The sequence below is a fragment of the Maniola hyperantus genome, chromosome 26 (assembly GCF_902806685.2).
Source record: "Maniola hyperantus chromosome 26, iAphHyp1.2, whole genome shotgun sequence".
Taxonomy (NCBI): Eukaryota; Metazoa; Arthropoda; class Insecta; order Lepidoptera; family Nymphalidae; genus Maniola; species Maniola hyperantus.
This window is the reverse complement of record NC_048561.1, coordinates 3886418-3902435: the sequence shown is the minus strand read 5'-3', so window position 1 is coordinate 3902435 and position 16018 is coordinate 3886418. Positions and strand designations below refer to the sequence as shown.

General features: G+C 38.2%; 4 protein-coding genes across 5 annotated transcripts in view; 2 read left to right on the top strand and 2 right to left on the bottom strand.

The window, feature by feature from the left end:
- Window positions 1-16018, bottom strand: part of LOC117994453 (E3 SUMO-protein ligase ZBED1-like) — a 318547-nt gene that overhangs the window by 193921 nt on the left and 108608 nt on the right. The gene's annotated exons all lie outside the window — the stretch shown is intronic.
- LOC117994456 (uncharacterized) lies at window positions 5554-7710 on the top strand. The gene is made up of 3 exons (XM_034982372.2): window positions 5554-5836; window positions 6002-6105; window positions 7012-7710. Exons 1-3 carry the CDS (start codon window positions 5554-5556, stop codon window positions 7627-7629), a joined length of 1005 nt encoding a protein of 334 aa, XP_034838263.1. The 3' UTR covers window positions 7630-7710.
- LOC117994451 (uncharacterized) lies at window positions 6098-8892 on the bottom strand. 2 transcript variants are annotated; one of them, XR_004675370.2, is made up of 3 exons: window positions 7752-7891; window positions 7459-7584; window positions 6788-6928 (listed from the first exon to the last, which is right to left on the bottom strand). XR_004675370.2 is itself a non-coding variant. In XM_034982366.2 (2 exons), exons 1-2 carry the CDS (start codon window positions 8187-8189, stop codon window positions 6119-6121), a joined length of 1248 nt encoding a protein of 415 aa, XP_034838257.1. In that variant the 5' UTR covers window positions 8190-8892; the 3' UTR covers window positions 6098-6118. The 2 variants fall into 2 exon arrangements, 1 of the variants encoding a protein (XP_034838257.1); XM_034982366.2 differs by lacking the exon at window positions 7459-7584 and having other exon boundaries at window positions 6098-6928; window positions 7752-8892.
- Window positions 8416-13259, top strand: LOC117994446 (zinc finger MYM-type protein 1-like). Its single transcript, XM_034982358.2, has 2 exons — window positions 8416-9215; window positions 9746-13259. Exons 1-2 carry the CDS (start codon window positions 9194-9196, stop codon window positions 12001-12003), a joined length of 2280 nt encoding a protein of 759 aa, XP_034838249.1. The 5' UTR covers window positions 8416-9193; the 3' UTR covers window positions 12004-13259.

The window sequence follows — 16018 nt, the reverse complement described above, 5'->3', positions numbered from 1 at the left end:
ATGTAGTAAATGATCACCAAATCTTAGCGAGCAAATTAATGCGCTATTTCTGCCTAAATAAACCACTATGATTGACATAAAATGTAGGCTTATTACCAAATGAAGCATTATGATGCCATATTAAGTTATGTCTGCGGCTTACGATCCTCTCCCACCACACCGCAAGCGCCGCGCACGCCCGGACACGATCGCCAATTTAGTCGCGTGCGAGCACTTGCTTTTATTGGGTGTGTTTTGGTATCTATCTTCTTTGCAATGGCGAATGAAAACTTAGCGGGACCGAGTTCGTGTGCTCCGCTGTTGAGTACTTCATCGGAATCAGATGAAGACGAATATAAAATCACAGAGCATACGAAAAAACGTCGAAGGCAAAATAAAGTTTGGGTTTTTGAAAGAAAATTTATAACTGTGCGGAGCGCTGAGGAATTTATCAAAAATGAGAAGACCTGGTCAATACAAAAAATTCATACGACTGAAGAAGGAGTAAAACGTTACTATCGTTGTAACAAAGTGAAGCTTCGGGCTGAAATTCAGTGTTCTGCCGCGATTTATCTTTTATTTGACGCATCGTGTGATGATATATTATTATTTCGTACTGAAACATGTCACGACCATGAAAATTCTGACTGTCAGTCGACTAGGGGAATAAATGAGGCAACGAAAAAGGAAATAGAAAAACTATTCGAACTGCGTTTGAAACCTAAATCTATTATGAAGAACTTAAGTAAAATTAATGGACTAGTTCTGCCGACTAAGTTACAGTTAAACAATTATCTTAAAATCATACGTAAGAAAAAATACGGGCCATCGGTAATAAGCTTGGGACAGCTTGAATTATGGTTAAAAGAAAACTCTGAAATACCTGATGACGGTCACGAAGTTTTTGTTTTGGCGTATGAAATTTCTGAAGATGATTTAGATCAGAACTTCCGGTTCATGTTAACGACGAAATATTTAATTGGTCTATCACGCCAATGTTCTGTTCTTCACGCGGATGCCACATATAAGCTCATTTGGCAAGGGTTTCCAGTACTTGTGATTGGAACTACAGACAGAGATAAACATTTTCACCCATTTGGATTAGCTGTGACAACAGCTGAACGAACGGAAGACTTCATATTTTTATTTTCCGCATTAAAAAAAGCAGTTTTCTCAATATTTTCATACACTTTAAGTTGTAAAGTTTTGGTCTGTGATGCAGCGAAGGCTATACAAACTGCCTTTGCGTGCACATTTGGAACAGATACAGTCATAAGAATGTGCTGGGCGCATGCGAAAAAGAAGATGCAAACAAGAGTAGAGCAAAGTGTGCAAAAGAAATCCCAAAAAGAGATCTTACAAGATATTGATGCTTTACAGTGTGCCTCAACTCAGGAAATATTTGATCGAGCCAGCGAAAAATTTTTGGACAAGTGGAAAGCCGAAAAAGATTTTGTTACATACTTTGAAAATGAATGGCTAATACTAAATCGTTTCTGGTATTTGGGCGCATCTCTGGGGACTCCTGCTACAAACAATGCTCTGGAATCTTTCAATAAAACAATAAAAGATGGTGGCACGCTTCGTGAGCGTCATCCTTTGGCGCGGTTCTTAGTAATTGCTTCTGATATAGTCAAGGACTGGTCTAATGAATACGTGATTAATAATACTGAGAGACGGTTCGCTCAACTGCCGACAGTATCTTTAAAGATGTGGACAGAAAGTTACCAATGGGCAAAACTGTCGAAGCAGGTGCCATTAAAGAATAGTACTGAGCTAGTTTGCTCATACAGAATTCCAGCTGGGTCGGATTTAGATTGCAAAAATTATGAAAAGCCATGGGAGACCTTTGACGAATACAAAGAGCAACATTTTAGAGAGTGGGAAGTTATAATGCCCCGAGAAAAGGAAAATTGGTTACACGGCACATGCAATTGCCCAAAGTTTCTCAAAGATTACATTTGCAAGCATCTCGTTGGATTGGCGATTCGGCTTAAGCACGTCCAGCCACCTTCAGAGGCCAGAGCTATTCCGATTGGCATGAAGCGCAAAAGAGGACGACCAGCCAAAGCTAAGAAAGCATTAATTGTGCAGTGAATTAATACAGAAGACTGATTCTTCTTAAGATTTTTTAAATGCTTATTATTAGTTTAGTTTTAAGATCTTTGAACTGTTTATTATTAGTTTTAAGAGGACTATCTTTTTAATGATTGTTTCAATAATTAAAAAAGGGATTATTGAAATTGTAAGAGTTTTATTTTTTATTTTAGGTATAGCATTTGGTTGTAAACGAAACGCTCAAGATAATTTTTTTTTGTAGTGGTTAATCAATTTGGAGACAAAAAGGTTAGGAGTAAATTTACTTTACTGTGTTTGGCAAAATATTTTTTTTGCCGAGGGTAATTTACTTTAATCGGATAACGAGATTTTATTTTTTTGCATTTCATTTTAAATTAAAATATGGTTAATAATTTGGTTTTCATTAACTATTTTTGGGCTAACAATGAGTTTTTTGGAGCCAGTTTGCTTAAATAGGATAGCAAGATGTAAAAACTTTGGTTATAATTTTACATTAAAATGCTGTTTTAATTTTGGTGATCATTTACTACTTTTGGGTTAACAATGATTTATTTGGAGTCATTTTGCTTAAATAGGATAGCGAGATGTTAAAACTTAGGTTGTAATTTTACATTAAAATGCGGGTTTAATTTTGGTAATCATTTACTATTTTTGTCTGTTATATGTTACTATACCTGGTGGTAAGTTAAACATAAGCCTATTCTAAGTTGTGATACAAGTAAGTAAGATATGTTTGCTATACACTGTGCACCACAGCTATTATATTCTAAGTTGTGATACAAGTAAGTAAGATATGTTTGCTATACACTGTGCACCACAGCTATTATATTCAAGTTGTGATACAAGTAAGTAAGATATGTTTTATTACATTTATTACGTCCTATTAGATAGTTCGTAGGCACATAAAAGTTTGTCATGAAACACAGGTATCTATTGTTCATACAGTCACTTATGCACAGCCTATTATGTCCTGCTAGTTAGTTCATTGGCACACAAAGCTTAATATTATGCCAGACAGTTAGGTATATGCCTCACACACTCACTTATGTACTTACAGGCTATTGTGATAGTTATTATTATGATAAAGTAACCTTATACGGTTAATGTTAGTCCAGATTATATTTGCAGCTATGAAGTGTAGTAGGCAGCGTTTAATTATTATTTATACTCGTCTCCTTTCTAAATATCCAATTAGGCACAAAATAGCATCATGATATCTTCCTTATAAGTTTATTATCTTTTGTATTTCTTGCAAAGTTAGTTTAATTCGTAACATAGGCCGATTTAACGCACTAATTTAACTCGTTTAGTAGGTTATTTTCACTGTTTAAACTTTGTGTTATTTAGGTAGGTACCCATGTCAGGTATTTTATGTTTTCCTTATTTCACACTCGAGAATGATTAAAATACATTAATTTTGCTTCGTCGACCTGGAATCTTCAAAAGAATAATCCTCCAAGGCGGATAATCGTCTTTTCATCTTCAAATTCGCAGTATTTTGTCAAGAATTTTGTGTAACGGTCACCGCTTATATTTCAAACTTTTCGATAAAACTTGTGAATCTTTCGGCTGAATAACACTTTCGCTTGTGAATTGGCCGTTATTGTACACATTAAACTACGTTTTAGTCCATATTACTCCAGTATTTTATTATATGAAATTGTTAGCTTATTGAAGTTAGTTTAATGAATTCGACAATATTTGACTCGTCCGATGTCACGCGATATGTGGCGGAGAGCCATCTTGAATCGATTTGTATAAATACCGGTGGTTGAAGGTTTTTAAGCCAGTCTTGTTCCGACTCGAGACTCAACGACTATTAAATACTTTTGTGTTTAGGTCGATATTTTGATTAAGTGGTTACAATAGCAATTATGCCCTTTATTAAACATTTGACCCATCGAAAATATATTTCACGCTCTAGTCATAATATTGGCCAGCTACAGAAAATAATTAAAGAAGAAAGCGGTACTGCAGGCCTAGCATGGGCCGGGAAATTTTCTCCCCGAGGAAAGGATAAAATTTTTATCCCCTCCGATAGTTATTTCCACTCTCCGAGCATGGGCACAGGGTTGGATATAATTATCCCCGGTGATAAGGCGGGGAAAGACTAGTCCTCGGTTAATGTCAAAGTGTTATTATTTTTTATCTGTGCTTTTGATTTTGCTCGTTTTCGTTACTCGTAACTCGTCTGTGGCTGCTTTTTATTTTAAAAGAGCTAGAAGCCGGAGCCGTAAAATAGTTTAAAAAACATTCACAGAAGATTATGCACGTAAGTATTGTTATTGTTTGTGTTTACCTAACCTAACTCCACTTTTGAATTATCCAAATTAAAAAATAATCGAATAGTTGAAATTCCTAGCTATCACAGTAAGTATCACAAAGACAATTTGTGTTAGTCAGTACACAAAATTGAAGTGATAATATATTGATATTGTTAGCGACAAAGAAATGCATAAATTGTTGTTTTATTTGCAGACATGGAAATATGTACTTGAAGAAGGGCACTGGCCACTGACTGACAAGTATGATGAGGCAGCTCGGGATGTAGGACCACCGGGAAATGTCTCAATAGTGCCGTCGGTCACATATATGAGCACATAAGTGTTCAATATTAATTATCACTGTTGGGCATAAATGCTCAACAGGAATTGGACCTGAAGACTCCATAATGGGCCAGCCAGAGAGATGCGTGTATTAATTTAGTTCTATTAAATGTGTGTCTTGTATAACAAAATCAAAATAACTTTAGGTACCTACCTATTGGAATAGGTAAGTTAGGTACACATCTTATCAACATAAAATATTTTCATTATTGTTTGAGATGATGATAAAACTAACAGTTCTGCACACTGCACTGAGAAGAGCTCAATATCACTTAAAATTGGTTAAGCTAGTATGGTTTGAGCTATTAAACTAACCTAATTTCTTTATAAGCATGTCAAGCCAATGTTTTTTATCTTATGGCAGGAAATCTTTGAAGTGTCGGTGGTGGACTATGGTGAGACTGTCGTTTTACCCACTTTGTACACAGTGGGTACTTTATAAAACCAATAGCCCCGAGCAAGGGCGTCGCCAAGGGGGGGCAGGGAGGGGCAGCTGCCCCCCCCTAGATTCTAAAAAAGTTGCCAAATATAATGCAACCAAAGTCCTAAGTATTTGAGTTGATTTGTGTTCAGGACGGTGCCTGAACGTGCACTGATTCCTATCAGTCGGGTTGTCTCTTTACTTTACCATGCACACATGCGTGGGGGAGGCGAAATAAAAGTCCAATTGTGCCGGAAGAACCGCCGCCCCTGTCGTCGATAGCCGGGTCCACACCGGACGATCCATCGCGCTCCGATCGCGCGCGGCAGCAGCGCGATCCAAAGATGCAGGCGGTGTGGACGTGCCGCGCGCGATCCATGCGCACGTATTGGAGCGCGCGCTCCCTACCTCGCGCGATCCGTGTGCGGTCGGTTTTTGTGCCAGCCTCAAAGGTGCCTCAGTTGCGTGATGCGCGCGGTGTGGACGGTTGTGTTGGTTCGCGCGATCCACCTCGCCATGGACATCTCAGAAAGTCGCCGTTTGATATCGCTTTATAAAGAATTTAAATGTTTATGGGATCCCAAAGATTCTAATTACACCAATAGAGGTGTTAGAGATGATGCTTGGTGTCAGATTTCTCGTGAAATGGGGAATAAGTCGATCGAGAACCTAAAGAAAAAAATGCGATCTCTGGCGGGAGGCTACAGAAGGGAGAAACACAGAGAGAAGCAAAGCCGTATAACTGGATCCGGTAAGAAAACAAAGCTACTTTTTATCTGTAGGTATTAAAATTATATATTTTATTATAAGTAATTACATCATAATATTTACTGTGGATTTCACGTGATTTCGCTTTTTACATTTAAGCTGTTAGAAATACACGTGGTTATTTTAATGAGTAACTTGTTTATTTCAGGTGCTCAAGATACATATAAATCAAAGTGGTTTGCGTATGATGACTTCGACTTTATGGCGGATAAAAATGAACCCGGAACCACACGCGATACATTGGAACATATTGTGAGCTATTAGTTTACTGATATTCATTTTGCCAAACTATTGTATGGTTTGTAACAAAGTGTCTTGCTAAGTGGGACCGTATTGTAGTGGCATTTTCTGTTGCTCTTCTTGGTACGACGGCCATCGGTTGTAGCGATTGTGATGGCGGTTCATTTCGCCAGCTTCCAGGTATTACATCTCCATTCTCCTGTACTGTATCAAACGTTCCTGGCGATATAAAGTTAGGATTACTGCGTAAGTAGTTATATAGATGAACCGTTGCCAGCACGACTTTAGTCGCAGTTTCTGGTTCCAAAAGCATAGGTTTACGCAGGACTCTGTAGACAGAACTAAGTACTCCAAACGCGTTTTCAACTACTCTACGTGCTCTTGACAGTCGGTAGTTGAAAATTCTTTCACAAGAACCCCTTTCCCGTGTACCATCGTATGGTTTCATAGTATAATCATTAAGCTGAAAAGCTTTATCACCTAGTATATAATAGGGTACCTCAATTTTATAGGGAACTTGCAATATCTCCGGTGGAGGAATATTTAGCTCTTTTTTTTCAAGTTTTTTATATAAATTTGTGCTTTTGAACACGCCTCCATCTGATATTCTGCCTTTAGTCCCAACATTCACATACAGGAACCTATAATTTGCATCTACTAATGCAAAAAGAACAATACTAGGAAATAATTTGTAATTATCAAAGTCGTTGCCACTATTAAAAGGCGATTGTATAGCGACGTGTTTGCCGTCCATCGCTCCTATCACGTGTGGGAAATTCCACTTATTCTCGAATTGCTGAGAAACTGTACGCCATTCTTCTTTAGTTGACGGCACCTGAAAATAAAGGAGATCTTAATTATAATATAAAGCTGAAAATAAGAATAAGCAGTAAATAGTAATAATAATTGTTGTTACAGGTAGAATCTGATACGACTGATGGGGAACTTGAAGTTAATACTACAGTGAGCGAAAACGAGAACAGTAACATTACTAGTGACACACAACCGGAGAGAGCCAACCACCACACAGATCAGAGTAGAGAGCAGAATGATCAGAATGCACAATCCAGTGTCCAAACAACAAACAAAAGAACAAAAAAAAGAAAGAAAACTACTTCTAATAATGCAGATGACATATCAGATGAAACTCTTTCAGAGGCTTTCCAACTTCTGCAACAATGTGCTCAGCCACCACAACCGGAAACTGATTCTTACATTGCTTTCGGGCAGTATATATCTACTGAATTGCGGAAATATGATGCAGTAACATTAGTTAATGTCAAAAATGCTATATGCCAAGTTATTTTTCAAGCTGACACAGGAAGATATGGGGATAGCAATTATGGATATTACACTAATTCATACCCTGGCACACCAATAGCATCCACTTCATCACAGTCCCAGTCTCTACAACCTCAAAATTATCCAGCTCCAATTCCACAGACATCACCGTCTGCTCATCTAGCCTCCAATTCATCGCAGTCCCAGTTTCTGAAACCTCAGGATTATTCACTTCCACAGTCACCACCGAATTAAATAAGTACCTACCTATATCATGTTTTCAAAAAATAATTAATAATTGTAAACATGTTACTTCTTTAAATTATGATTGTAATACACTACTTTTTTATTGAGTAATAAAGTATGGTTTTACTTACCTTTACATAATCATTTAACAGGTCAATGATGGCTTCACAAACTTCAGGAATAATTATCGATATAGACTGTTTGGAAATGCGGAACAGATACTGCAAACTGACGTACGAATCTCCAGTTGCTAAAAATCTCAATGTTAGTAATAATCTTTCCTTCACAGTAATGGCATCTCTATAATTTGTATCATTCTTTCTTAGCTTGTTATTTAATAATGAACACAATATCTCAAATTGATTAGCATTCATTCTTGCAAAATTGTGTTCAACTTTATCTGACACTAACTCTGCGTACAGCTGAGTCCCAGATTCCAAGCGATTTTTGTAAATTTGTTTCACCCAAAACCGTCGTTTTCTTTTTTGTGATTTTTTGCGCAAGCATTTAAGCAAAATAAAAGTTACTGCTGCAACGGCAAGACGCCGCCGTTGTACGTGTGACTCCATATCGTACAAGAGTTAGACTGGCTGAATCACGGATCGCCTTAGGATCGCTTGGAGCGCATATTTGGGATCGCAAGTTTCCAAGAGTGGATCGGCATAACACGATCCACGATCCACGCTCCGCGATCCTGGATCGCGGATCGCGGGATCGATGGATCGTCCGGTGTGGACCCGGCTGATGGCTCGTCTGCAGAGCGCTTCTGCTCTGTTAGTCTTGCTCGTACCGCTGCCGCCGCGAGAATGACGGACGTCGCCCAGGAGGGCTATATTTATACTCGCGGGGCGTACTTACATCGCTATTAACTGTGACGAGCGGTCGACGCAGAGTGGGGTGACTTTATTTGTCATCTCTTTCTATCTATCTGCTGTATCTATCTCTTTCGTACTAATATTTCTCTTTCTATCACCTATGCTTATCGACTATTTACATGCATAATATAACCGTTCCTTAATCCTAATCTTATATTATTGCAATGTAAGCCTTTATTCTTAAATCTAAACATAGGTTATTAACATTACTAACTATTACATAGGTACTACTTACTTATAATAAAACTGTACATTCAGTATAAGCTTATCTACTACTATGCTAGGGGATAAATAGGGTTTGTAATTCTTTATTTGTTATCTTAACCTTATCCTACATACATAACTACCTAACTATCCTATTTATCTATCCTAACCTATTCGTCGTGTACAATTTGCTTGAAGTTCAAGCCTTGAACAATCATTCCCGTGCGTCGAAACTCGAATGAATTCACCAATTCCACTCTTAATATTCCGTACTACGCTGCGCTCTGCTCTACTCTATCGTTGAAGCGGGAGAGAGGGAGTGGGGAAGCAAAGCAACAACGTAACCGCGTGGCGCCCGCGCCCCCCGCACAGCCGCCTTTGTTTTATCGTCTGTCTGTCATTTATTCGTGCGTTAGCGTTGCCACTGCCCGCTTTTACGTTTTTTTTGTGCGCTATTATCACATTTAAATAGTTGCTGTGACCACATAATCAATATGGACATCAGAAAATTTTTTGGTGAGTATCACTTGCGTTTAGCTTTCGTATTTTCCGTCCGTAAAATAACGTCAATTGATTTGATTATAAATGCTGATTTTGCATCGGTTTTTAAAATCGCAAAGATCCGTTTCTAGGCACGATATCCGATTCTTAAGGGTCGTCAGTTTAAACCAATAGGAAAATTGCTTAATTTAATGGTTCAATCGAAAATAGGACCGTATTAACATAGCTTAAAGTAGAAAATTGTATGAATGAATATCGGCAGTGCCGATTCGGCACAGTCGGCTCGCGTATGCTTGAGACTCCGGCGCGCGTGTCGTCGCGCCCGCTCTAGAGTGCTCGAGCGAGGATGCCCGAGAGAGACCGCGCGAGCATAGCCGCGGCGGTTAAGCCGCTCGAAATAGCTAGGACTGCTGATATAAAAAATATCGTTGACGCTAGTCCTTGCGCGGGCTCGAGCCTGCCGCCGTCTTGAAGGGCATTTATGCTTTCAATGTGAATTGCGGACCAGAAGAAGTTGTTGCTATTTCAAATATTTTATTTTGCAGTTTTAAAAAGAAAGAAACCTGAAGGAGTAAGCAGTGACAGCGATGATTCCGTGGGTGACCTGGCGAGACCTAGCACATCCAAAGAACCGAACTTAGTTCCCGACTCTTCGATAAATGACTGCAACGAAAATGACATCGGTAAATTTATTGGACAAGCATCAATGTTATCGACTGAAATGAAGAAAGAATTGCTTGAAAACACTTGGTCTCCGTCTGCGACGTATGACTTTGCGGAAGACGCTAAACATTTGAAGAGGAAATTCAATTATTCATGGTTGGAAACGTACTCTCCATGGTTGGCCTATTCCAGGCACCAAAAAGGAGCCTTTTGTAAATATTGTACATTGTTCCCGCCAAATCCAAATTCTTTTAGAGGCGTATTAGGGTCATTTATCATAAGGCCGTTTTGTAAGTTCAAAGATATTCACGAGCATTGCAAAAAGCACATGGAAACCCACTTCCATAAGATGGCACTGGAAGCCGCTAAATCATTTCTTGGAAGTGTGCCTGTAGATTTACAACTCAACAAATACTCCTGGGGCATTATTGAAGAAAACCGAAAAATTATAACATCTATTATTTCCTGCATTACGTTTTGCGGGTCGCACGACTTAGCTCTGAGAGGAAAACATTATGGCGAAGGTATTCTCGAGGACTTATACAAGCTACGAATTGACGCGGGAGATTTAGTTTTGAAGAAACACATTGAGCATGGGAAAAAGAATGCAAGCTATCGATCGATTGCTATTCAAAATGAAATTATCGCAATTTGTGGAGATGTTATTAAGGCAGACATTGTGAAAAAAGTAAAAGAAGCAGAAGCTTATAGTGTGTTAGCAGACGAAACAGCTGATATTTCCGGTACTGAACAATTATCGATTGGGCTGCGATATTTTGACGAGGAAGCCAATGAGGTCCAAGAAATGTTCGTCGGATTTGTTGAGCTGAAAGGTCTGGATGCGAAATCTATTGCATATTGCATCGATGAGTTTCTGACAAAAGAAGACCTTAATCCTGCTGATAAATGCGTTGGTTTTGGATTTGACGGTTGTTCGACGATGTCCGGAAAAGACAGTGGAGTACAAGCGATCCTTCGCAAAAAATATACCAAAGCACTGTTCTTTCATTGCTCGTCCCATAAACTGAATCTGGTAATAAATGATCTCAATATTCTTCCTGAAATTCGAAACACCATGGGAACCACTAAAGATATTATTAATTTTTTTCGGGAATCTGTTTTGAGAAGAAAATTGGTACCTAATATTGCCAGGCTCTGCGAAACAAGATGGAGTGAGAAACATAAAACTATCAGAGTATTTAAGGAGAATTTTCCTGTTATATTGGAAGCCTTAGAAAACTTATCGCGTGAAGGAAACAGTGCTACTCGAAAAAATGCCTTTCAACTCCATGCGGCTGCTTTCAAAATTTCGTTTATACTTTGTATTACTTTGATAGCTAAATACTCTGCTTTGTTAGAACCTGTTGTCAACGCACTCCAATCCATAGCTTTGGATGTGGTTAAGGCCTCGCAACACGTCAAACGCATTTTGCAATTGCTTAAGAGCCACCGTGATAATCCCGAAAGAGTCACAGATGAAATTATAAAGGATGCTACTGTTGTTGCGGAGAAAGTCGGCCTGGACGAGGATATCACTTCAATGCCGCGCATTGTTGGGAAACAATGTCATCGAAGCAATCACCCAGCAGAAAGCCCTTCAGAATTCTGGAAAAGATCATTAATAATACCATACTTGGACTCCGTTATTACATCGCTTGAAACACGCTTTGCTGAAGAAAATACTCCATCATTTGCTTTATCTAAATTACACCCCACACAAATGCAAACGATGTCAGTCGAAAATCTCACAGAAACTTGTGAAACTATCGCTCTGTTTTATAATTTACCAAACATAAAAATTGAAGTCGAGCTTTGGCAGCAATTCTGGCATAATAAACCAAACTCAACAGATCAAACCGTTGTTGATATCCTAAAAGAAGCAAAAACCTTCTTTCCCGACACGGAAAAAGCGTTGAAAATTTTGATCGCTCTTCCATGCACGACGTGTACGGTAGAGCGATCGTTTAGCAGCCTCAGGAGACTAAAAACCTGGCTAAGAAGCACTATGAGTGAAAATCGCCTCAATGGTTTGGCCATGATGAGTGTGCACCGAAAACTTATACATGGAAACTTACAAGATTTTAATAATAAAGTGGTCGAGAAGTTTACAATGAATCCCCGAAAATTATATTTTAATTAACCTAATATAAACAAACAACGACCATTATAATATTAAAATCTGATAATTAAAACAAATACGCTGTACGCTGTACACTTATTCAAATTCAAACTCCTTTTTATTCTATTTTTCTAATAAATGTTATTATAACTTATTTACAAGTTTTTTATTGCATAGTCAAGAGCTCGTGCTCGTGTAGCTTTACACATTGGACTCTGTACTGTCACAGAATACCTACAATTCATACCTACTTTTCTCATTCATAGAGAATGAGAAAAGTATGAATTGTAGTATGTAAAGTCAACTTGCCCCCCCCTGCGCCATCGGCTGGCGACGCCCTTGGCCCCGAGTGGTTTTCCTATAAATGCCAATAAATAAATAAAAAGTAAGTAGAGGATATGTACATTTTTGTAATTTGTAAATAGTTATGAATATAGGAAGTTATTCTATGGCAGTGTGGTTTGATTGAACATTAAACTTCTTACTTCCTTTTCTTAAGGATAATAGCACTACTTTTAGATCTGTTAAGTTAACATCAGAGATTTGTGTACATCCAAATAAGCATTGTTTTAATTGGTATTCCTAATATTATGCCTAAGAGTTTGTGTTTGTTACTCAATCACACAGAAAGAGTACTTAAAGCAAAATTATTTTTTGAAGAAACTTAATTTTTGTTATAGCAGCAATAGAAATAAGTACAAAATTTCAACTTTAACCTGTTACGTTTCAGGAGACAGACAGATGGAGAGCTGAGACTGTAATAGGGTCCCATTGGTACCCTACAGAACCCTAGTAGTAGTAGTAGATATAAGGATGGGTTTGCACAAGGTGGTTTTAGGTAATAGGTACTTAAAGAAATATATTTTAATGCAAATATGTATTTATTATTCCATCCCTTTTTCCTTTAATGTCGGGCAACAGTTAGCAGTCTGGTTTGATCCATAGATATGTGAGATTTCTTTATTTGTTACATTTTCTAGTCTGTCCTTTGGTTGTTCCATTGGAATTCTGAAACATACAATTATACATTAATGATTTTCAATAATAATAAATTAAGAGTAAGAGGATATACTGAAATGGTCTATAAAGTATAATAGGCTAACATATTTACTCTTACAAAACACTTATGATGAACCATTATAATTTGTAAAGTGTTATTGTGTTTGTGTATCATTATGTATTTAACTATGATATAGGTGTGTATTTTAATTTAAGAATTGTTTTGTTAAATTAGACTCCTGCCTATTTTGTTCAAATAAATGATTTTATTATAATGAGTCATTGTGTTATTTTATATTTCCAATAATCCATACTAATATTATAAATGCGAAAGTGTGTCTGCCTGTCTGTCTGCTAGCTTTTCACAGCCCAACAGTCTAACCGATTTAGATGAAATTTAGTACCTACAGAGTTAGCTTACATCCCGAGGATGGACACCGGCTACTTTTTATTCTGGAAAATCAAATAGTTCTCACAGGATTTTCAAAACCTAAATCCACACAGATGAAGTCGCGGGCAATAGTCATCCCATGACCTTGACTTGTATCTCACTGGTAACTACCATCTGCCAAGAGTCTTATAGATGTGAGGACGTAGAATAAATAGATAATAGCCGCATGTAGGACCTATTTGTAGGTACCTACTACCTACCTAAGTAGGTACCTATTCGTTTGCACAAGATGGTTTTAGGTAATAGGTAAGTACTTAGGTACTTACTTTTATGAATCCATCCATCGAATTAATCGGCTTTAGTGCTTCATTAAGCTGCTCGCACAAGTACAGCACATAATATTTGTCCATCCGAAACAAGTGTCGGAACTCAGCGTCGGGAAATTCAAAGGGATTACTTCCATCACTAATTACGTGCTCATGTTATTTTCGTTCTAAATTCTCTATTTCAAACTAATAAAAAAAGCGCGAGACATGTTTTTTGATCTTTTAATAATTGAGTTAAAGTTCTATGAGCATTATACCCACCTCAAATCTCGAGGATAAAATTATCCCTCTCAAATGTCAAAAAAGGACAGTTTATCTTCTTTTATTTGGCCCCATGCTATAGACGGTGGATAAATAGTCCCCCGAGTCCCCGTGAAATGTCAAACGGGGATAAACTTCTCCTCTCCCCTGTTGCCGTGCTCTGAGGGGTGGAGAAGTTAATGTTATCTCCTGTGCAGTGGATAAAATCGGGGGATATAATTTTTATCTTCGGCCCATGCTAGCCGTGCTGTACGTGATAAAAATGATGTTCAAAGGTTACATCTATAGCACCTGGTGTACTTTTCAAAGAAGAAAGTGTTGAATGCAGCTCAAGTCACAAGAAAGTCAAGTATAAAATATCGAGTGCCACCCAAGAAGATACACATCCTGGTTGTAGTTATATACAATATGATGACAGCACTGGCTCTAGTCTGGCCTCATAAGAACCAGAACCTATGGAAGATGACAGCACTTCTTCCACCAGTGTTGAATAATAAATGCGGTGGTACCAGAGATTTAGAAGCCGGACTAGGAAAGTACGATGGGACTGGGCCTATAAATAGCTCTTGTTTGGCCTCATAAGAACCAGAACCTATTGAAGATGACAGCACTTCTTCCACCAGTGTTGAATGATAAATGTGGTGGTACCAGAGATTTAGAAGCCGGACTAGGAAAGTACGATGAGACTGGGCCTATAAATAGCTCTAGTCTGGCCTCATAAGACCCAGAACCTATTGAAGATGACAGCACTTCTTCCACCAGTGTTGAATGATAAATGCGGTGGTACCAGAGATTTAGAAGCCGGACTAGGAAAGTACGATGGGACTGGGCCTATAAATAGCTCTAGTCTGGCCTCATAAGAACCAGAACCTATTGAAGATGACAGCACTTCTTCCACCAGTGTTGAATGATAAATGCGGTGGTACCAGAGATTTAGAAGTCGGACTAGGAAAGTACGATGGGACTGGGCCTATAATTGGTGCAAGTAAACTACCTACGTACGTACGTATATTTTACTAATGAAGTCAGGAATTTTTAAAAGAAGACTAAGTTGTGATGTAGTGCTAGTGACCACTCAGGAAGCTCGGCCTGATCATAATCGTGGTGTCAATACTGAGTGGGAACCTGCAAACACTGGAGACACTAGCTGCCCCGAAAGGGACGACAAGCTTCACTGGTTGTTCAGGGTTGGTCATAAGGGTATATATCCGGTCGGGAGTATGAAAAATTAAATAATCGCGCGAGTAGAAAATTGAAACCCGCGTAAAGGATACATATTCTTCACTTAACCACTCAGGGTTGAGAAAGGAAAAGAATAGACATCTCATCGAGAAAATGAAACAAACAAGCACTCGAAAATTTAGAGGGGAATAATTAGGGACCGGGAGCAGCCCAAAACACGGTAGGGCTAGTAACCGTGGGGTTAACAAAAAAAATATATAATATAGAAGATCGACGGACTGACCATCTGTAGCGCAGCGACACAGTTAAATTGAGTATCGAAGAGTTAAGTTGATTTAAACAACAAATGGAAACATTTGAGGGACTACTGAATGAGAGAAAAGAATAAGCAAAACTGGAGAAGTGGCAGTGCTGCGCCTAAGAAGAGAATTGCTCCATACTTTGATATGCTTTCTTTTTTGAGTGTTGGTCTAGAAAGTCGTGATACAGAAGGCAATATTGAAATACCCAAAGAATTAATCGATTCAAGGGACAATTCTAGTACGCCACCGCCTCCAATTAGCTATTTTTTCGAATAATAAATCATTGAGTTAAGAGGATATGTAGTGTCTTGTGATATATCTGTTTAAAATAGGCTAAATAAGGATGTAGGCTGAGATCCGGACTTTCCCAAAGCAGATATTAATAGGTGAAGTTCGGACTAAAAATAATCCGATCTTAAACCGGAGGGAAAATGCAAGTGGTTGTCAAACTTTATTTTAATCCGAACTTTAACCTCCGATGTTTCGTGGTGTTGCAATCTATCGTTATGTAGCTGAGCTATTTGATAAACAAAATTTCTCATGAAGTTGGTGTTTTGTATTTTATTATATGAAAT

Coding starts and splice junctions, on each gene's coding strand:
- LOC117994456 (XM_034982372.2), top strand. CDS start 5,554: ATGCGCGCGGTGTGGACGGTTGTGTTGGTTCGCGCGATCCACCTCGCC. Junction 5,837..6,001: donor AAGCCGTATAACTGGATCCG/GTAAGAAAACAA, acceptor TGTTTATTTCAG/GTGCTCAAGATACATATAAA. Junction 6,106..7,011: donor GCGATACATTGGAACATATT/GTGAGCTATTAG, acceptor TTGTTGTTACAG/GTAGAATCTGATACGACTGA.
- LOC117994451 (XM_034982366.2), bottom strand. CDS start 8,189: ATGGAGTCACACGTACAACGGCGGCGTCTTGCCGTTGCAGCAGTAACT. Junction 6,929..7,751: donor TGTTAAATGATTATGTAAAG/GTAAGTAAAACC, acceptor CTTTATTTTCAG/GTGCCGTCAACTAAAGAAGA.
- LOC117994446 (XM_034982358.2), top strand. CDS start 9,194: ATGGACATCAGAAAATTTTTTG. Junction 9,216..9,745: donor GGACATCAGAAAATTTTTTG/GTGAGTATCACT, acceptor TTTATTTTGCAG/TTTTAAAAAGAAAGAAACCT.